The sequence below is a fragment of the Corylus avellana genome, chromosome 2, assembly GCF_965113065.1.
Source record: "Corylus avellana chromosome 2, dhCorAvel1.hap1.2, whole genome shotgun sequence".
NCBI classification, from domain to species: Eukaryota; Viridiplantae; Streptophyta; class Magnoliopsida; order Fagales; family Betulaceae; genus Corylus; species Corylus avellana.
Genome location: NC_142491.1, coordinates 43960638 through 43979132, shown reverse-complemented (window position 1 = coordinate 43979132; position 18495 = coordinate 43960638). Strand labels below are relative to the sequence as shown.

General features: G+C 35.5%; 2 protein-coding genes across 7 annotated transcripts; one reads left to right on the top strand and one right to left on the bottom strand.

The window, feature by feature from the left end:
• Positions 1 to 5546: 5546 nt before the first annotated feature.
• Positions 5547 to 8538, top strand: LOC132167696 (uncharacterized). Its single transcript, XM_088513911.1, has 2 exons — positions 5547 to 6696; positions 7510 to 8538. The coding sequence occupies exons 1-2, from the start codon at positions 5599 to 5601 to the stop codon at positions 8341 to 8343; spliced, it is 1932 nt and encodes a 643-aa protein (XP_088370037.1). The 5' UTR covers positions 5547 to 5598; the 3' UTR covers positions 8344 to 8538.
• Positions 8539 to 9026: 488 nt separating this feature from the next.
• On the bottom strand, positions 9027 to 18420 carry LOC132178590 (syntaxin-21). 6 transcript variants are annotated; one of them, XM_059591074.2, is made up of 7 exons: positions 16907 to 17027; positions 15048 to 15083; positions 12459 to 12547; positions 11458 to 11529; positions 10252 to 10304; positions 10021 to 10121; positions 9027 to 9297 (listed from the first exon to the last, which is right to left on the bottom strand). In XM_059591074.2, exons 1-7 carry the CDS (start codon positions 16940 to 16942, stop codon positions 9232 to 9234), a joined length of 453 nt encoding a protein of 150 aa, XP_059447057.2. In that variant the 5' UTR covers positions 16943 to 17027; the 3' UTR covers positions 9027 to 9231. The 6 variants fall into 6 exon arrangements, with proteins under 6 accessions (XP_059447057.2, XP_059447052.2, XP_059447064.2 ...); XM_059591069.2 differs by lacking the exon at positions 16907 to 17027 and adding an exon at positions 14836 to 14972 and having other exon boundaries at positions 15048 to 15072; XM_059591081.2 differs by lacking the exon at positions 15048 to 15083.
• Positions 18421 to 18495: the final 75 nt, after the last annotated feature.

The window sequence follows — 18495 nt, the reverse complement described above, 5'->3', positions numbered from 1 at the left end:
GAAGAAGTAGTAGGTGAAACACGCACGGAGGAGCAGTGGCAACTCATGGTGGAAACGGTCGCTGATTTGAAGGTCACATGGGAAGGGATAAAACATTACAACTGGTAGCAGACCAGTTCTATTGGCCGAGTATGCGGAAAGAAGTAGACAAATTTGTGAAGAGCTGCAGAATATGTCAAGTGTCCAAGGGGTCGGCTACTAATGCCGGGTTATATATGCCCCTTCCTATTCCGGAAGGGCCATGGACCAACGTGAGCATGGACTTTGTGCTAGGCTTACCTAAAACCCAAAAAGGTAATGATTCAATCTTTGTCGTTGTTGATAGATTTTCAAAAATGGTACATTTCATTGCGTGCAAGAAGACCATACCTTTCATCCATACCACCCTCTCACCCTAAAACCCCGAAATCCCCTGGAGGATGTTGTTGTTCGATGTAATGCCTGTCGCAATGATATCCGGTACCTGCACCAAGTCGCCTATGTTTGTGAGTATACGAATTGCAGATTTCGGTTGCACAGAGAATGCACTAGGGTCATAATGCCTTCCATAACATACGAAGGCCACGATCACCTTCTTCAATTCAACCACAATATTATTAGAAAGAATTATAGAGGTGATGAAGAACTACTGATCAAGTACTGCAGCGCTTGCAAATCCACTTGTGAATCATATGGTTTCAGTTGTCTGTATTGTGATTTCAATCTCCATCATACGTGTGGTCCATTACCATCTACCATTAAACACAAATCCCACATACATCCCCTCATTCTTACCAATTCTCCTGCTCAACATGAAGATGATCAGACACACGATGAATTCTATTGCGATGCTTGTGAGGAAGAAAGGCCGGATCCACTATTACCCATTTATCAGTGCATACAGTGTCACTTTGCTGCTGATATTAAATGCCTCATCTTTGAGGTAAGCTGATGCACGTGGAATCTTTTATTTCAACTTCTTTTTTCTTTTTTCTTTTTTTTTTTTCTTTTTTTTTTTTTTAATATTTCAAGTTTTAAAAGTAAAAAAATTTAAAATTTAAAATTTAAAATTAAAATTAAAATAAAATGAAATTAAAATTAAAATAAATTTCTAGGATATTTACTCTCTGAAAATATGAGTGGAGTCCTTTTAATCTATGCAATATATATGCCCAATAACATGGAATACACATGTTTTGTATTTATAGGCTATATTGGGAACACTCAATTAAAATTTTGCTTTCAAAAAACTAATCTTAACCATTTTCAACACTAGAAAGTGTAGGTGTAGATTGTGAAAATTAAAGTGCTAACTGACCATGTATATATATATATATATATATATATATAGATGAGTCATACAATTCTTTCAAAAGTAATTTTAGAAGTTCTTCTCATGTCTATGTGTCTCTTTAAAATTGATATAATTTTTAAAATCATTATTGAATCAAAATTTAATGGTAATTTATTATAAATCTAATAGTAATTTTAAAGTCACGTCAGTTTTGAAGTAACACAAGAGAGACATGAAGAACTTCTAGCATTACTCATGAAAAAATTGTATAATTCATATATATGAGTAGCACTTTAATTTTCTTTTTTAATACAAATACTAGCACTTTCATTCATATATCAAGTACAATTAGTTCATGCTCTTAACTCATAGTCTATGGTTTTATTTGTAGGTAATATCATTGCTAAATGGAGAATATGGAGATGTAGAGTTGATAAATCATTAAATCCTCTAGGACAGTTTGGTAAGGTTATTACCAAAGACGCAGCAAAAGAGATGGTGCAAACGAAAGATAAAAAACAACTCGAGCTAACTTTAACATGGGAAGATGTTTTAAAAACTTTGAGAGAAGACGAGAATGAAAATGAAGTGGTTCTTTTAGAGGATAGAATAAAGGAAATGACTACTGCTAGATGGATAGAGCCATATGACCATGAGGAAATTATAATGTTTTGTGACAAGGCTTGTACAGATTTCATGGAGTTTGTCGAAAATGATGAGGATTGGAGTTACAAGTTTCCTTATGATTGGAATCTTTTTTCTATTAAGAAAGAAGAGGTTGTGAATGTTGGGGATTACATGACTACTCGGAGGCTAGCCCCTATCTTAAACCACCTGCTTTCTAACTATGGGGATGTTGGTGCCGAATCCACATTAAGTCATAAGCTGAGATCGCTCTACTTTTGCATGTTATGTGAGTGCATAGATCGTATGAGAAACACCAAGGTTGTGGACATCACAATTGATATACTTCTTGGTTGGTGGAGATGCTTGAAAATCTTTCAATTTGCAGGATTTAAAATTGAGTTTGCCTTCGATAGATTGAAGAGAGTAACACATGCTCATTTTGGTCTTTATGTTGAAAACCAAGTAGACAATGCTGTCGATCAAATTGAGAAATTCACAAGAAAACTCGAGTACATAAAATCTGCAAAATCCAACTTAATCGAGGAATGCTTGAGAGAGGCTTTGATACTAAAAAAAGAAAAAGCAGTTCCATCAAGACTACTATAGATGTCAACTGTGTAAAACGTTTATTTCCATGCATGTATGTTTATTTCTTTTGTATTAGTTTGTCTTATTTAATGTGTTAGGAAGTTAGTTGTGGGTACTCATTGTGCTACTTATACGTTTACAACATGAATTGCAGTAAAATTCATCATAGATGATACGTATGAAGTCATGGCGTACAATTAATATAGCAAACTGTTTGTATTCAAGTATTTTTATCATTATGCTATGGTAATACAATTTTAATATAAACTCTTTACAAACTTGGACGAGTCAAAAAATCGAGCTCGAGCTCATAATAATTGAGCCAAACCGAACCAGCTCACAAGCTGGCTCTTATATTTAATATAATTTAATTTTTTTTATTATAAATTTAAATTTCAAGTACTCTAAAATAGCAAGACACTTGGTTTTGAAGATAGATGATATGCATCATTTTATAATAGAAGGATGCTATTAAGAAAAAAAAAAAAAAAATCATCAATTTTTAATATTAATATGAGCAAATTTGAATAACTACCAATTCGAGCCTTATACGAGATGCTTACGAAGCTAACTGAGTCGAGCTGAGTTTATTTTTTTTTTTTTTGACATGTCTACACAAGAGGAGGGAAAATGATTCGAACTAGTGACCTCCGCTTCATTAAGCGTGATCCTAGCCGATTGAACTACCTCTTGGGGACGAGCTGAGTTTACTTCGTTTAATATTCAAACAATTATCTATGTTCGATCACAAAACACCTCATTTAATAATCGAGTCAAACATACACGAACTCGATCGCGAGGGCTTCACTCACTTAACACTCCTATCCACAGCAATCAGTGAGTGCTCTTGAGTGGGAGGTGTGTCATGTGTGAGACAAGGAGGAAGATACAAAGAGAGGAAAAAAAAAAAATTGGGTCGGGAGCTGTATGTGCATGTGGGAGAGGATGCAGGAGAAAAGAATAAAGGAGTGGGGGACAAGACAACAGCGTAAATGGAGGAATAAAAGAAGAAGGGTGGACCGTCGCGTGGAAAAATGGGGAAAGAGAAGAAAAGAAAGAGAAACAAATAGGAAAGTGGCTGGTTGAGCTGTATGCGGATAATAATTCACCAATCTCAACACTCTCGAATAATATCTCTTACATCACTTCATCATCTAATTCTTTCTACTAATAATTCCTCCACTATTTCAATCATACTCAATTTTAATAATTAAAAATTCTATTTTGCCTTATTAAATCATTCTCTCTCTTAAATCACCCAATCAAATAATCTGAATATAATCTCTCATAAAAATCAAGTCATCAAATAAAAAACCATTTTCACACATCACCTGCATGTTTACATTGTGAGCACAGATGTAAACATGCAGGTGTTATAGTCTTGAAACCTTGGAATATTTGTGGCTTTGTTCTTGTTTATGTCATTAAATTGTGAGCACAGATGGTAAGGGATAGAGATGGAGGAAAGAGGACATGAAAAGCAAGCAATTGCTGTGGTTTAGGGTTTTAAAGCTGTGCAAAGTACTGAAAAAGGCGTTAAAAATCCAAAATGTTCATTTCAGCTACTAGTGGAAAAATGTCTTAATTAAACTACTACGGAATTGCTGGAATTAATTCTGCATATTTTGTTTATAAAGCTTGTTCCTACAACTGGTATTGAATTGCTGAACACTGTAGCGTTAGCATAATATTTTTACAGTCGCAGAAGGTTGTGTTTGGTAGAATGATTTTCATTGTTTGAAATTAAAATCACAATATGTCAAAAGAAATTAGATAATATTGAACTAACAATTTTAGCAGGGATAATTTTCTTCTAAATTGAGATAGATTTTTCCTTTCCAATCTATATTGAACTAACATTTGCATTGAAAGCTCGCAATAAACACATATATTTCTACATAGGTTGGAAGGATAAATGTTAATTTAATTGAGTGAGTTTGAGGATTTTCTTTTTTCACCCCATTTGAAAGAAATTTTTTCTTTTTTTAGATCCTTTTAATTTCCTGTTTTGTTTTCCCCCTTGTTTTTTCCTGAGGGGGCCAATGGGGTACCATCCCTGTGAAATCATCGTCACTTGTCCGTTTCTCCCTAATTGTAGCCAAAGGGTGACCGTGGTGGGTATAAGAACAAATAAATTTACTATTAACAATCCCAACTTCAACGTTTGGGTATGCTTTCTATTTATAGGAAACATTACAAAGATAAGATAGATACAATTTAAATGAAATAACTTATCTACATTTAAATTTAAGCTAAGCTGATCAATAGTATCACAACAAATACAATTGTTGTTGAGAGAATCATGATGATATCAAACTAGTTGAAAATATGATCACGGTGGGTTTAAAACTCTTTGAGATTAATCCTTATCCAAAATCCTTATCCAAAATCTTATCTGAAATCTTATTGGTCTCCTTATCTTGTGCTTTAATAGTGGGAACCATCCACGTAAAACTTCTGCGCTATTTTTTTCATTTTGATTTCTCTAATTCTTCAGTCTGACATTATAATTGTAAGGAGAATAATTTATATAGGGAGGTTGCACAAAGTCACCTTCTGTGCCACCAATAAAAAGTTGATACATCAGTCAATTTCATTAGACTTATACTTAAAATAAAAACTCAACCACACCAGATTACACTCTAATAAAATAAAAAATTAATTTTTTTTTATTTAAAAAAAAAAAAAAAACAAAATTGAAGGGGTGGCTGGTTGGCCACCCCTCCCCCACTTTGGGTGGCCGGCCACCCCATAGGCCGCCACTCCAATGGCCTGGGGCTGGCGGCCGGCTACCCCAAGTGGGGGAGGGGTGGCTAGCCAGCCACCCCTTCAATTTTGTTTTTTTTTTATAATTTTTTTTATTTATAATTAATTTTTATTTATAATATGGTGTAGTTAGACTTTTTGAAAAAAAGGTTAAGTTTAATAAATTTAGCTTAGGTGTCACCTTCTCATTGGTGGCACAAAACTCACATTTTGTACAACCTCCCTATATAAGTTATTCTTAATTGTAAGAACAATGTTAAAGATCACTCTTTATTAGATGATGAGAAAAAAATAAAAATCTCTGATTGATTTGGGTTAAAACATACCTAGAGAGAAAGACAGAGATGGAGATGGAGATTATTAAGCATTCCAGTCACGAGCATGTGTTATCGCTGAGTGGAAAGAAGAGAGAAGATAAGGTCTTATGCGTCGCATGCGAAGAATACTGCGATGAAGGTTTGATCTACAGTTGCAGGACATATTACTGTAGGTTCAACCTGCACGAATCATGTGCAGAGCTACCGCCGGAGTTGCACAATCCCTTTCTTCACCCACACCCTCTTTCCCTACTACTCCCAGACCCAAAGTACCGCAATGTTTATTGTAAAGCTTGTGGCAACTTTTGCATGGGCTTCACCTTCTGCTGCGAAAAGTGCGACGTCGACTTTGATGTTAAGTGCGCTTTTATAAGGCCAGCCATAGTAGAAGAAGAAGAAGGGGAGGAAGCAGTTGTTGTTGGTACACATTTTAGCCACCGCCAGCATCCATTGCTACTCTTCCACAAGATTCTTGCCGATCGCATTCGCTGCGGCCTTTGTGAAACATACTGCTCGGACCCGATGACCTATGGTTGCCTCCCATGTGGCTTCTTTCTCCATCCCTCGTGTTTTAACTTGCCGGAAGAGATTTTCCATCCCTTTCATCCATACCACGGCCCTCTCACCCTAAAACGCATCAAGGATAAAGGTAGTCGACGATGCAATGCCTGTCGCCAGGATATCCAGGACAAACTCGCCTACTTTTGTGAGTATAAGAATTGCAGCTTTTGCTTGGACATAGAATGCACTAGTGTGATAATGCCTGCCATAACATACGAAGGCCACGATCACCTTCTACTATTCAATGACAATATGAAGAATATAGGTGACGAATTGATCACGTGCAGCGCTTGCAAATCCAGTTGTGAATCATATGGTTTCAGTTGTCTGTATTGTGATTTCAATCTCCATCATACGTGTGGTCCATTACCATCTACCATTAAACACAAATCCCACATACATCCCCTCACTCTTACCAATTCTCCTGCCCAACATGAAGATGAGACAGACGATGAATTCTATTGCGATGCTTGTGAGGAAGAACGGCTGGATCCACTAATATTACCCATTTATCAGTGCATACAATGTCACTTCGCTGCTGATATTAAATGCCTAACCTCTGAGGTAAGCTGATGCACATGGAATCTTATATTTCAATTTTTTTTTTTAATATTTCAAGATTTAAAAGTTAAAAAATAAATAAATAAAAAAATAAAAAACCTTCTAAGGATCTTTACTCTTTAAAAATATGAGTGGAGTCCTTTTAATCTATGCAATATATATGCCCAATAATATGGAATACAAATGTTTTGTATTTATAGGCTAGATTGGGAATTATGCTGTTCAACCGCCCCGCCAACCACTAACCGTTAACCACTTTGGTAGGTGGTTATAAAAAAATCGCTAACCGCCTAGGGCGGTTGTACCCTTATTTATAATAATATAAATGTATATTATATATTTTATATTAATGATAATTATAATATAACATCCAAAACGGCATCTTTTTGGCCGTGTATGATTGTATGTATGTGAAATATAATGTGATATGTGATGTTTTAGATCAAGCCTAGGAAGTGTGCGCGTAGATGGTGAAAATTAAAGTGCTACTGATCATATAGATGAGTCATATAATTCTTTCATGAGTAATGCTAAAAGTTTTTCTCATGTCTATCTTGTATCCTAATGAAATTGACATGGTTATTAAAATCATCGTTAGAACAAAATTTAATAGTAATTTTAAAGACACGTCAATTTTGAAGTGACACAAGTAAGACATGGAAGGATTTCTAGCATTACTCATGAAAAAATTGTATGATTCATATATATGAGTAGCACTTTAATTTTCTTTTGTAATACAAATACTAGCACTTTAATTCATATATCAAGTACAATTAGTTCATGCTCTTAACTCATAGTCTATGGTTTGATTTGTAGGTAATATCATTGCTAAATGGGGAATATGGAGATGTCGAGTTGATAAATCCTCTAGGACAATTTGGTAAGGTTATCACCAAAGATGCAGCAAAAGAGATGGCGCAAATGAAAGATGAAAAACAACTCGAGCTAACTTTAACCTGGGAAGATGTTTTAAAAACATTAAGAGAAGACGAGAATGAAAATGAAGTGGTTCTTTTAGAGGATAGAATAAAGGAAATAACTACCGCTAGATGGATAGAGCCATATGACCATGAGGAAATTATAATGTTTTGTGACAAGGCTTGTACAAATTTCATGGAGTTTGTCGAACATGATGAGGATTGGAGTTACAAGTTTCCTTATGATTGGGATCTTTTTTCTATTCAGAAAGAAGAGGTTGTGAATGTTGGGGATTACATGACCACTCGGAGGTTAGCCCCTATCTTAAACCACCTGCTTTCTAACTATGGGGATATTGGTGCTGCATCCACATTAAGTCCTAAACTGAGATCGCTCTACTTTTGCATGTTATGTGAGTGCATAGATCGTATGAGAAACACCAAGGTTGTGGACATCACAATTGATATACTTCTCGGTTGGTGGAGATGCTTGAAAATCTTGCAATTTGCAGGATTTAAAATTGAGTTTGCCTTTGATAGACTGAAGAGAGTAACACATGCTCATTTTGGTCTTTATGTTGAAAACCAGGTAGACAATGCTGTTGATCAAATTCAGAAATTTACAAGAAAACTCGAGTACATAAAATCTGCAAAATCCAACTTAATCGAGGAATGCTTGAGAGAGGCTTTGATACTAAGAAAAGAAAAAGCAGTTCCATCAAGACTACTATAGATGTCAACTGTGTTAAACGTTTATTTCCATGCATGTATAGTATGTTTATTTCATTTGTATTAGTTTGTCTTATTTAATGTGTTAGGAAGTTAGTTGTGGGTACTCATTGTGCTACTTGTATGTTTACAACATGAATTGCAATAAAATTCATCATAGATGATATGTAGGAAGTCATGACATACAATTAATATAGCAATCTGTTTGTATTCAAGTGTTTTTATCATTACGCTATGGTACTACAATTTTAATATAAACTCTTTACACACTTCTTGTGCTAGTCCATAATTGGTATAGTAGTTAAGCAAAATATCTTACTTGTCAATGTAAGTAGTTAATTAGAGGCTGACTTGTCCGCCATACGCTATTAAATATTTCATTAATTATATTATCCCATATCAATTTATAAGGAATTTGTAATAAAAGAAATATATAGTAAATTACTGTAGTGAATGAGAATGTGAAAAGTGGCATTACTCTTACCACCACCACCATTCAATGAACATACTAAGAAAAATATTTACATACATGCATAGTTCCTATGAATTTGTTATATTTGCGTCTCTTCAATTTCTACATTTCCGCTTCTCCCCAACACTAAAGTTGAGACAGAAAAAACATGATGAGACTTTGGATACAACAATGAAAATGTAAAAACAATCACTTGCACACATGAGAAGGAGATGTTAGAAATTCCAACTTTTATTAATAATAACAGGGTAATCATTTACTTTACATGATTTGCAATAAATAGCCTTGCAAAGAGGATATATTATAAGCCCCAAATAATTGGTCTGCTGCGTAATTAGAGTTTGATAAGAGCAGCTAAGTAACACCACTAGGAAGCCATGCCTCAAAATTGAACTCGAATTGAGACAATTGATTTGTTGCTCAAGCTGCAAGGACTATAATGACAATAATCAGAACGATTCCAAATATCAACAGCAGAAAACACGCCTGCAAACGGGTAATGAGAAATTAATATCAGACGTGTTAGTAAACAGAAGTTGAATCCATAGTGTCTTAACAACAACTTGCATAATTCAGGAGCAAATTTATTTAAGCAACTCGACTGATCTTGTCAACTAGTGATATTACAATTACCGGAAATATTAGAAGTAAATGTCTAAGAAGAACAACAATTAGCTAAAATTGAATGTGACATTAATGGTACCAAATATATATTCATTGTTAAACGACATGTCCTAGGCCAGATCTCAAGGCCACCATCTTGGCCCAAAGACAACATGAATGGAAACAGGTAGATCTGTACAGGCTGTCTAATAAGACAATGACCAAAAAAATTTCAAAAACAGAAGAAAAGGTCATATGCAACATAACAGTAAATAAGAGCATTCTTGTTACCATCATCAAGTTGTAGTCAATACAACAGGAGAGTATATGCCCTCACTTTTACAAGAGCCTAGGGATCATGTCAACCAAAAGTAAAATTTATAAACTTGATGCCAGTCCAGATACTGAAAAAATTTAGTATTGTCACTTGAATTTAAGGTAAAGCGTGGTTAGGGGTTATTTTTCAACTACGACCAACATCACAGTCCCAGCAAAAGGAAAAACCTAGTTGTTAATGATCTAGGCATCTACATATTTTCTCTGACTAAGACTCGAAGAACATAGAAAAAATGAAACAAAAAGAAAATCACTTTAATCAAATTTTACCAGAGATGAACCAGATTTTTGGATATTGGATGCTTTCACAAGTTGGGAATTAGCTTGCGTAGTTGCTGCATGGGAGCTTTCAATGTTAGAACTAACGTCATCTGAGAGAATAAAGAGCACACATTAATTAATTAGCATAATTATTGTTGTGTATGCCAAGCTTTCAAGAAACCAAGAGTGAATACTTGGAAAATTTAGTAGATATATGACTATTAAGAACACAGGGCTTACCAATCATTGCACCTTGATCATGAACCAGTGCGTCCAACAGTGTGATCTCTTGTCTGCAAAAAATGTAATAGAAACTGAGGTTGCACTATTCTACATTCACGCAAGCATCTAGGGCTTCGTTTGATAAACGATTTTGTTTTGGTTTTAGTTTGATACTGTAGCAGGAAGTGATTGAAGTGAAAAAAAGTAAGAATGTTTTTTTTTTTTTTAAGTAAAAAAGTAAGAATGTTTGGTATGGAAAAATGAAAAATTTTGTTTTGTAGTGATTTTTTTATTTGAATAATAATAAAAAATGATTGATATGATGTAAAAAGTAAGAGAATATTAAAAAAATAAAAAAGTGTGATGAATAGTGTAGAACCAAAAACAAGCAAAATCGTTTATCAAACGATGCCTAGGTTTCTGGTTGGCTAACCAGGTCTTGACTCAAAGACCTTTAGGGTCATGACTGGCAATGTTCAGGCAGTATGTACAGTTAAGCTCAGGCAGTATAAACGTATTGATAAGCTGGAAGCCCAATGGCCTCCTTCCTTTAGAGACCCACATTTAGAGACTGATGCAGGCAGCATTGAAGACTTAACCTACATTTTTCCGTTATATGCCAGGCAAGCCCTGTAATTCATGAAATTTATATTGTTTCTGGAATCACCTGGGATATTCTAACCAGCGACCAAAGAGTTGAGAGGCATTTGGTTTGACGGGAAGAAAATTAATAATAATAAAAAAATCAAGTCTTAGAAAGAGAAGTCTACTCCATTTGTGTAGGTGCGTTAACAAGAAAATAAATATTTTTAAGTATCTCCTAGGTACAGAACATCAATTGGTCTCCTTTGACAATAATCCTCAAGAAAACGTCTGCAGTTCACAGAAAGTAACCATTTTATATGTCCCATTTTCTTTATGTAAGCTGGAGTTTTGAGTTTTTAGGATAGACCACTTGTGTGGCCCCCACCAGGAGGAGAAGAGGGTATGGTGGGGGAAGAAGATATGGAGGAGAACACATTTTCCTAGCTAGAAATTCAATTAACCAAAGGCTATAAAATCACAAATGAAAATTTAATAATTGAAAACCTTTTTTTTTTTTTTTTTGGTTCTCACATTATGCCATAACAATAAAATATAATTATAATCTCTCAAGGCAAAGAACTTACAACTTTATGAACATAGAATAGTATTTTGTTAATATTATGAGGAAGCGGTGCTGACCTTTTAAATTCCAGAAGAACTTGCTGCTCAGGAGTCCTAGATGAACTCATCTCCAGCTCGTGGGCATCATAACTGCATAATGATTTGTGAAAGTTAAAGGGTGGAAGTAAAATATTTGATCAAAGATGACTGCTAAAAATATGTAGTCTTTAGGCCTGTGTGTGCGTGCGCGATCAAATAATTGCTCAAGTTTCACTGACACCGCTAAATATTGCCTAATCAATCTGTCCTAGAAATAAATTGACATTCTCATGGATATCTGTGGAGTTTTAACATTGCATTGTGCAGCCCAATTATAGCAAAATATTAGGTGAAATAGTTACATAATTGATGATACCGGCAGTGACGCTGGCCATGTGTAACATCATCAATACTTGCTTCATCCCATAACAGATGAACTTAAAAAAATGAACTTACATAAATTTACTTGGGTCAAGAAATATGGGTTCAAATTTGGAAAGGAAAACATTGACAATTTTGGGTTCTACCAATGCAGTCAAATTTTTCTATGTAATAACTTCTTCCAACTTCATAGGTTGTGAAATCTTATGCACTTCCATTTTTATTTTTGCAAAATTCAACAAGTTATCAGAAAAATATAGTTACCTTCGGGCTTCAATGCACCTTTAGGGTGCGTTTGGCATTGCAATTTCATATAGACAAAAAGTACAATTTTAAATCAAATCGCAAAAATCTACGTTTTCAAATTACAGGTAAGAAAGTGTTTTTTTGAAAATAAACAATTTTAAAGGTTAAACTGCAATTTTGTCAAATGCTTAACTGCCTTCTTTAAAATCACATTTTCAAATATCGCTCATTTTTAAATCGCACTTTCTAAAATCATAAATCCAAACAGACCCTTATTCAGTATCTTGAGACTTTAAACCAAACAAGGCAAAGACCAGTTACAAACATAGAAATATGAAGATGCAGAACTAGCCAAGTCGTCAAGAGACAAATATCTGGATGGAAGAACTTCATTAGGAACAAAAGAAGCATACTTTGTTTCCCTCTCAGTTGCAGCCTTCTGAAATTCTTTAAGAACAGACTGGAAATCTTTTGCGAGCTTATCAGCGATCGTCTTGGCAGCCTGCAGTTTAATGAATACATGTCAAGGCATAAGAAATGAAACCCAACTCCGTCCATCCCACCACCAAAACAAAGGAAATGGATAACTAATAAATGATTCCCTCCTAACTAAACAGACATTCATATTGAAGGAAAGGTCCATAAACATTAAACAATCCTTTTTTTTTTAATACAGTAGAATAGGATGGAAGGAGAAGCATGTGTAGGTGAACCAAGAGAACAACAAAGAGAAAGAGAGTTATCCAACGATGAAGTGTTAACTTCTAAAATTATATTAAATATGCACTTACACTAACTTCCTATTAATAAGATCCTATCAATTGTTTTTTTTATCGTAACACGACCACAGGTGTGACTACAAGGATGCAAGAAATCAAATTCAGCATGCTATCTCCTCTACTTTTGCAGAGAAGAATCTGAATACCTTAAGAAAGTTCACCAGAGATACCCAATATCAGAAGAACTATCCACTGTCCCAGTTATTTTAGACAACTGTTGTTGCAAAGAACCTTTATGAAAATTCTAGTTTAGACCCCAAGTTGTAAGAAACAACGAATATCTTAATCTTAACAATCAAGATTAATAAAGTTATAAACTTTAAAAGCCAAACACCACAGATATCAATACCAAAATCAAAGCAAGCATAAAACAAATCAACACAGATGTTTTGGCAACAAAGTGGAAACCTATTCGAAAAACTCTTCAAATAAGGAAACTACTCCAAGAGCCAACTAACTCTAAAAGCATCCACTACAGAACACTTAATGTTACAGATTGTTCTACTTACAAAATCTTAGTAATTTGAAGATCCAATCTCGTAACCTTCCATCGTAGTGGCTCCAACACCTCTGGCCTTCTTCTATATGGATCACCTTCACGAACGAACCTCGTCCACTTCATAAACCAGAACTCCGGTGACTGCAGGCTATTATGTGGTTTGAAAGGCTAAAAATAAAATAGGAGAAGGTTTTGATCTGTTTACACTCAAGTAACTATATTTCTCCCTTCTGAAAAGACGTGTCTTATGATCCTTATATAGAGAGGAGGGAAAATAGGCTTTTTAGGTCAAAGTCAACTATTTTTAAAACACTGGCGACTGGGCTCAATCTTGGTCAATCGAGCACTAGCGTTTCGAGTATAAAAACTGCCCTAAACTACCTTGGTCAACCCAATGTCTTGGATTTTTATATGAAGTATCAATGCATTCCCTCGATTGACCGAGGGATCCACCATGCTATTATGTCCAGATTTTTAGACTATTATTGACAACCCGTTTTGACGCAGTAAACATCGGAATTGAAAAAGCTGTGAAATATAAAGTTGTAGCATTTTGCATCAGCTTTCCAACACCATTAAATTTTCCTTCATCTAATGTTGGAATCAAAAGATATGGTCGTTCTAATCCAACTAGATCTACATTGGATAGCATACACAAACTTGAACTCTCATGTTTTGGATCAACTTTTTTGTACCAACTTAACGCTAGACTTAAAACTTACAAGCAAACATATATTAACATTGAATTTGCCAACACTAAAAACCTTGCACTTTATGTTGCTTTCTCGGAAGAAAACATCTTTTTACGGCTTCAACACAAGAAAAATGATCAAATCAGTTCAGGAGGGTAGATCACTCCTTAGACTACACAAACTTGAACTCTCATGTTTTGGATCAACTTTTGTACCGACTTAACCCTAGACTTAAAAACTTACAACCAAACATATTTTGACACTGGTTTGCCAACACTAAAAACCTCACACTTTATGTTGCTTTCTCGGCAGAAAACATCTTTTTACGGGTTCAACACAAGAAATGATCAAATCAATTCAGGAGGGTATATCACTCCTTAGACTACTAAGAGAACCAATCCAGCAGCCACCAATGAAAGCAGAACCAATGAGTTTTAGTTATGGCATATCACAAGGGACTGCCAGGGAGACTCAAATCTGAGAAAACATTTTATATTCCCTTGTTCCAGCAAAAGCAACCAATTTGGTGACTGCACCGCGCACAGCCACCAGAAATCATCCACATTGGTCCAATACCCCGTCTCCTCATCCAGACTCACATATCTTAAGTCCTCCTCCACACCTTCATCTTCATAGCTCAAACAGTACAGCGCAAACGCACACCGCTACTATCCTTGATTATACCAAACGACGCCGTACCCAACAATTGAATAGACTAATGAAAATAATATAATAATTAACCTATTTCCCAAAACCATCATCGGGAGGGAAAATGTAGGGTTTTACTCCTCAGAAGGATATCACGAAAACACTAGTTCACCTTTCTTGCAGTTCCCCCAATTCTCATACTCTCAAGAACTTCTTCTCCCTCTCTCCTTTCCTCTCCACGCCTCTCCATCTCCTAATACCTTCACTCCAACCAAACCTTTAGCACCTTTTGCACCACCTTTCTCCTGCCTAAAAGACGAAGAGAAAGAACAAAATAACTTGGTGTCGGAGATTGAAAGAGAGAGAGAGAGAGAAATCATTTACCGGAGCCAGTCGATCCATGGAGTAACGAAGAAATGCCTGCACCGTTGAGAATAATGAGATGTAGCGTAGAGAATTGGAAACATGACTCTCAACGTGGCCAAACGCGTGGAGGGAGTTGGGAAATGGGCGAAAATATCTGGGCTGTTCGAAGTGGAATATGAATCCTCGGAAAAAAAGTGGACTTTTCTTAAGTAGTTTTATTAATTTAAAACAGATTACGGGACTCTAGTATTTATTGCTATTTTATAATATACTAGTTTTAACTCGTACAAATGCAATGCACGGGTTGTTTTTAAAAGTTTTCTTCTTCTTCTTTTTTTTTTTTTTTTTTTTAATTTTCAGATTTTAATTTAGAGAAAAATTAAAAAAATAATAATTTACTTTATAAATTATAATCAACCTTTTTCAATCTAAATTTCTTTAAAATTGGACGACGAAAATTATTTGCATATAATACATGCAATTTACCAAATCTTTCATGTGAGATAGAGAAATCATTAAATAGTTTTAGATATGTGTATTTCAATTCTAACGTACCAAGTTTTTTTTAAAAAAATGATGATATGATTAACCATTCTTATGCAAAAGTAAGAATGTGTTTGACATTGTAATTTCATAGACAAAAAATGCAAACTTAAATTAAATCGTTTTTAAAAAAATTGCAACTTGAAAATGCAAAAAGGTAAGACTGTGCTTTTTTGAAAACACAAAATTTTTAAAAAGCTAAACTACGATTTTAAAGGTCAAACTGCGATTTTACCAAACACTTAACTACGTTTTTAAAAAACACATTTTAAAATCAAACTTTTTGAAATTGCAAATTCAAACCAAGTATTTTTATAATCCAATAAAAAATTGTCACATCAACATGACACAAACCAAAGAAAAAAAAATTAAAAAAAATGAAATTTGGTTTTCGTTTGACATTGTTTGATAGTGTTATTGAGCTTAAGCCATACAATGTTATTTGTTGTGAAAATTGGTTTGATGTATTTACTTGTTGACGAAATAGGATAAGTATGATCTTATGCTCTTTTGGTCGCACTGAAGCCAAATCATGCATATGGTCTATTTGATTTCCCCCTCTCTCTAAGACTACTTTTGTTTATGAGTTACTAAACAATTGTGCAGTATGTGTGGTAAAAAATAATTTGTGAGGAGAATATTTAATGGTGTTCGGACAATGGGGGAGCTATACATTTTACTTGCAAACCAAGAGCTAGTGTCCCAAAGCTAGGGATAGTTCAGCCCCGTTTATAGGGATATATAGCAAATTGAAATAAAATTTGTGCAAATATATGAAAAGAAATGAAGTTGCTCAAATCCGGCGGGCTTATACATATAATCTTGAAACAATCACTATCACACGTTATGGAAACCATCTCGCACGAACATGAGTAGAAACATTTTTATGATAGTTGTCATACATCGTCAAGCTAAAATTTTTAGCCTTATATACGGGCTTGATGCGAAAGATATGCTAATAGCTACTTAGAGCTTTTACTAACTTCTACTCAATTTGATAGAATTACGGGTCTAATATATTTTTTTCATCGATACCATAAGTAGTGCATGTTGTTATTAATATTCTTTTTTGTAGATATTAATAACAACATGTACTACTTAGATTTCGATGGAAACAATACTTTACACCCGTAATACCATCAGATTGAGTAGCAGTTGCTAAAATCCCTTAGTAGTTATTGCATATCCTTTGCATCAAGCTTGTATATAGGCTAAAAATTTTAGCATGGCGACGTATGACAACTATCTTAAAAATGTTTCTACTCATAATCAAGTGACACCATAATGTTGTATTGTGCTATCAACGTACAAATAAAACACATACAACACCATACCATATTAATCGCGAAAGGGTGTCCACATATCAACATAACACCTCAAAGAACGAGGAAGTGCCTTCTTCCACGAGTCAAGATTCGGCAAATCACCAGTAAGAGCAATGGAGCTATCATCCTTCCTATTCCCGAGGCTCAAAACGAAAAGCTTGTTGCCGAAAACCCTTTGCATCGCCTTCAAAGACTCCTGCATGACTACCTTCCCATCTATCCGCGAGTCCTCGGCCTCCACACAACTACCCCCAACATTAACCATCACTCTCCCACCTTTCCTCAAACATTTGGAAAGCTTCTCCCAAGTGTTCGGATCCTGAAGCTCCGGAATCAGACTACCTTTGCTAAACAAATCCACAAAGATCCCCGATAACCCATCTCGAACACTGGCTTTCAGCGCATTGCCAACGTAAACGAAAAGCCTATTTGGGTGTTGTTTCTCAAGCTCCGCAAGCCCAAAAAACTCTCTCCCCACCGCAATCACAGAAGGGTCAAGCTCCCATCCATGAACAACCAATTCTGGGTACAACTCTAGGCACAAACGCGCGGATGAACCTGCTCCGAACCCGAGAATTCCCACGGGTCCGGGCGGCAAGATGGGCGGCAAGGTGGCAAACACATCGAAGTAAGTGCTTGTGAGAGATTTCTTGAACAAAAAAGAGATGCTGTGGATATTTCCAGGGCCGTCCAGGAGCAGCAGCCTCGAGCCTGCGAAAGGGTGGTCGGCTTTTCTGGAGACTTCAAGGACGCGAATGTAATTATGTCTGGACTTGAACCTGGCGAGGATTTTGACGTCCTCGATAGGAATCCCGTCGTCTTGGGTCTTGGTTGTGGGGGAGGAGTGGTGGATCTGTTGGGACTTGGCTATTAATGGGTGGTGGTGGATTGGTCTGTGGGAGAGAACGAGGTTTGGAAGGGTGAGTTGGGGAGGATGATGGGAGATCTGATTTGGGTAGTGGATTAAGAGTTGGGTTTGGTGGGAGATTAGCCCAACTGACATTTGCTGGATGGATTGGGAGGAAAGTTGGCGCCAGTGATAAACTTCGTTTTCAAGATCCAAAAGATACTAACAACAAATCCAACTCTAGCCAAGATCGAATCTCGCTTCCGCTGTCACTGAAAAAAATAGTTCCAAACAACGAAGACTCATAAGAAATTCTCTTGCCGAAGCAATTTCTTCTAAGCAACATTAAAAGAATTTAAAATACAACAAATCAAGATAATTGTATAAATATATATATTTCAGGCAAAGTATCCAAAAACTTGAAAATCAAATTTGAAATAGAATCGTGCCGAGCAAACACTTGCAAGAAACAAAGATTGGTAATTACCTATTTCTCAAAGCTGCCGGCTACAAACGCAAGACCATTGAGCAAATACCATTCGGCGCTCCGTTCATTGGAGCAAGAAAAAGAGGTAATCAGTCCATTGAGCCAAAATACCACTCGGGCCTCGGCTCTCCGTTCATTGGAGAAAATCTAGGGTTATGAAGGAAAAGTTGATAGTGTGAAAGAAAGAAGGGGAATTACGAAGATAAGGTGAAACGTGGAGTTTTCGATAATGAATGAAGGGCCGAGATTCAATGCAGGAGATCT

Bases quoted from the DNA above. Each gene is read 5' to 3' on its own strand.
- LOC132167696 (XM_088513911.1), top strand. From the start codon at position 5,599: ATGGAGATGGAGATTATTAAGCATTCCAGTCACGAGCATGTGTTATCG. The intron at 6,697-7,509 runs GTAAGCTGATGC...TTTGATTTGTAG, and splicing joins TTAAATGCCTAACCTCTGAG to GTAATATCATTGCTAAATGG.
- LOC132178590 (XM_059591044.2), bottom strand. From the start codon at position 17,900: ATGTCAGTTGGGCTAATCTCCCACCAAACCCAACTCTTAATCCACTAC.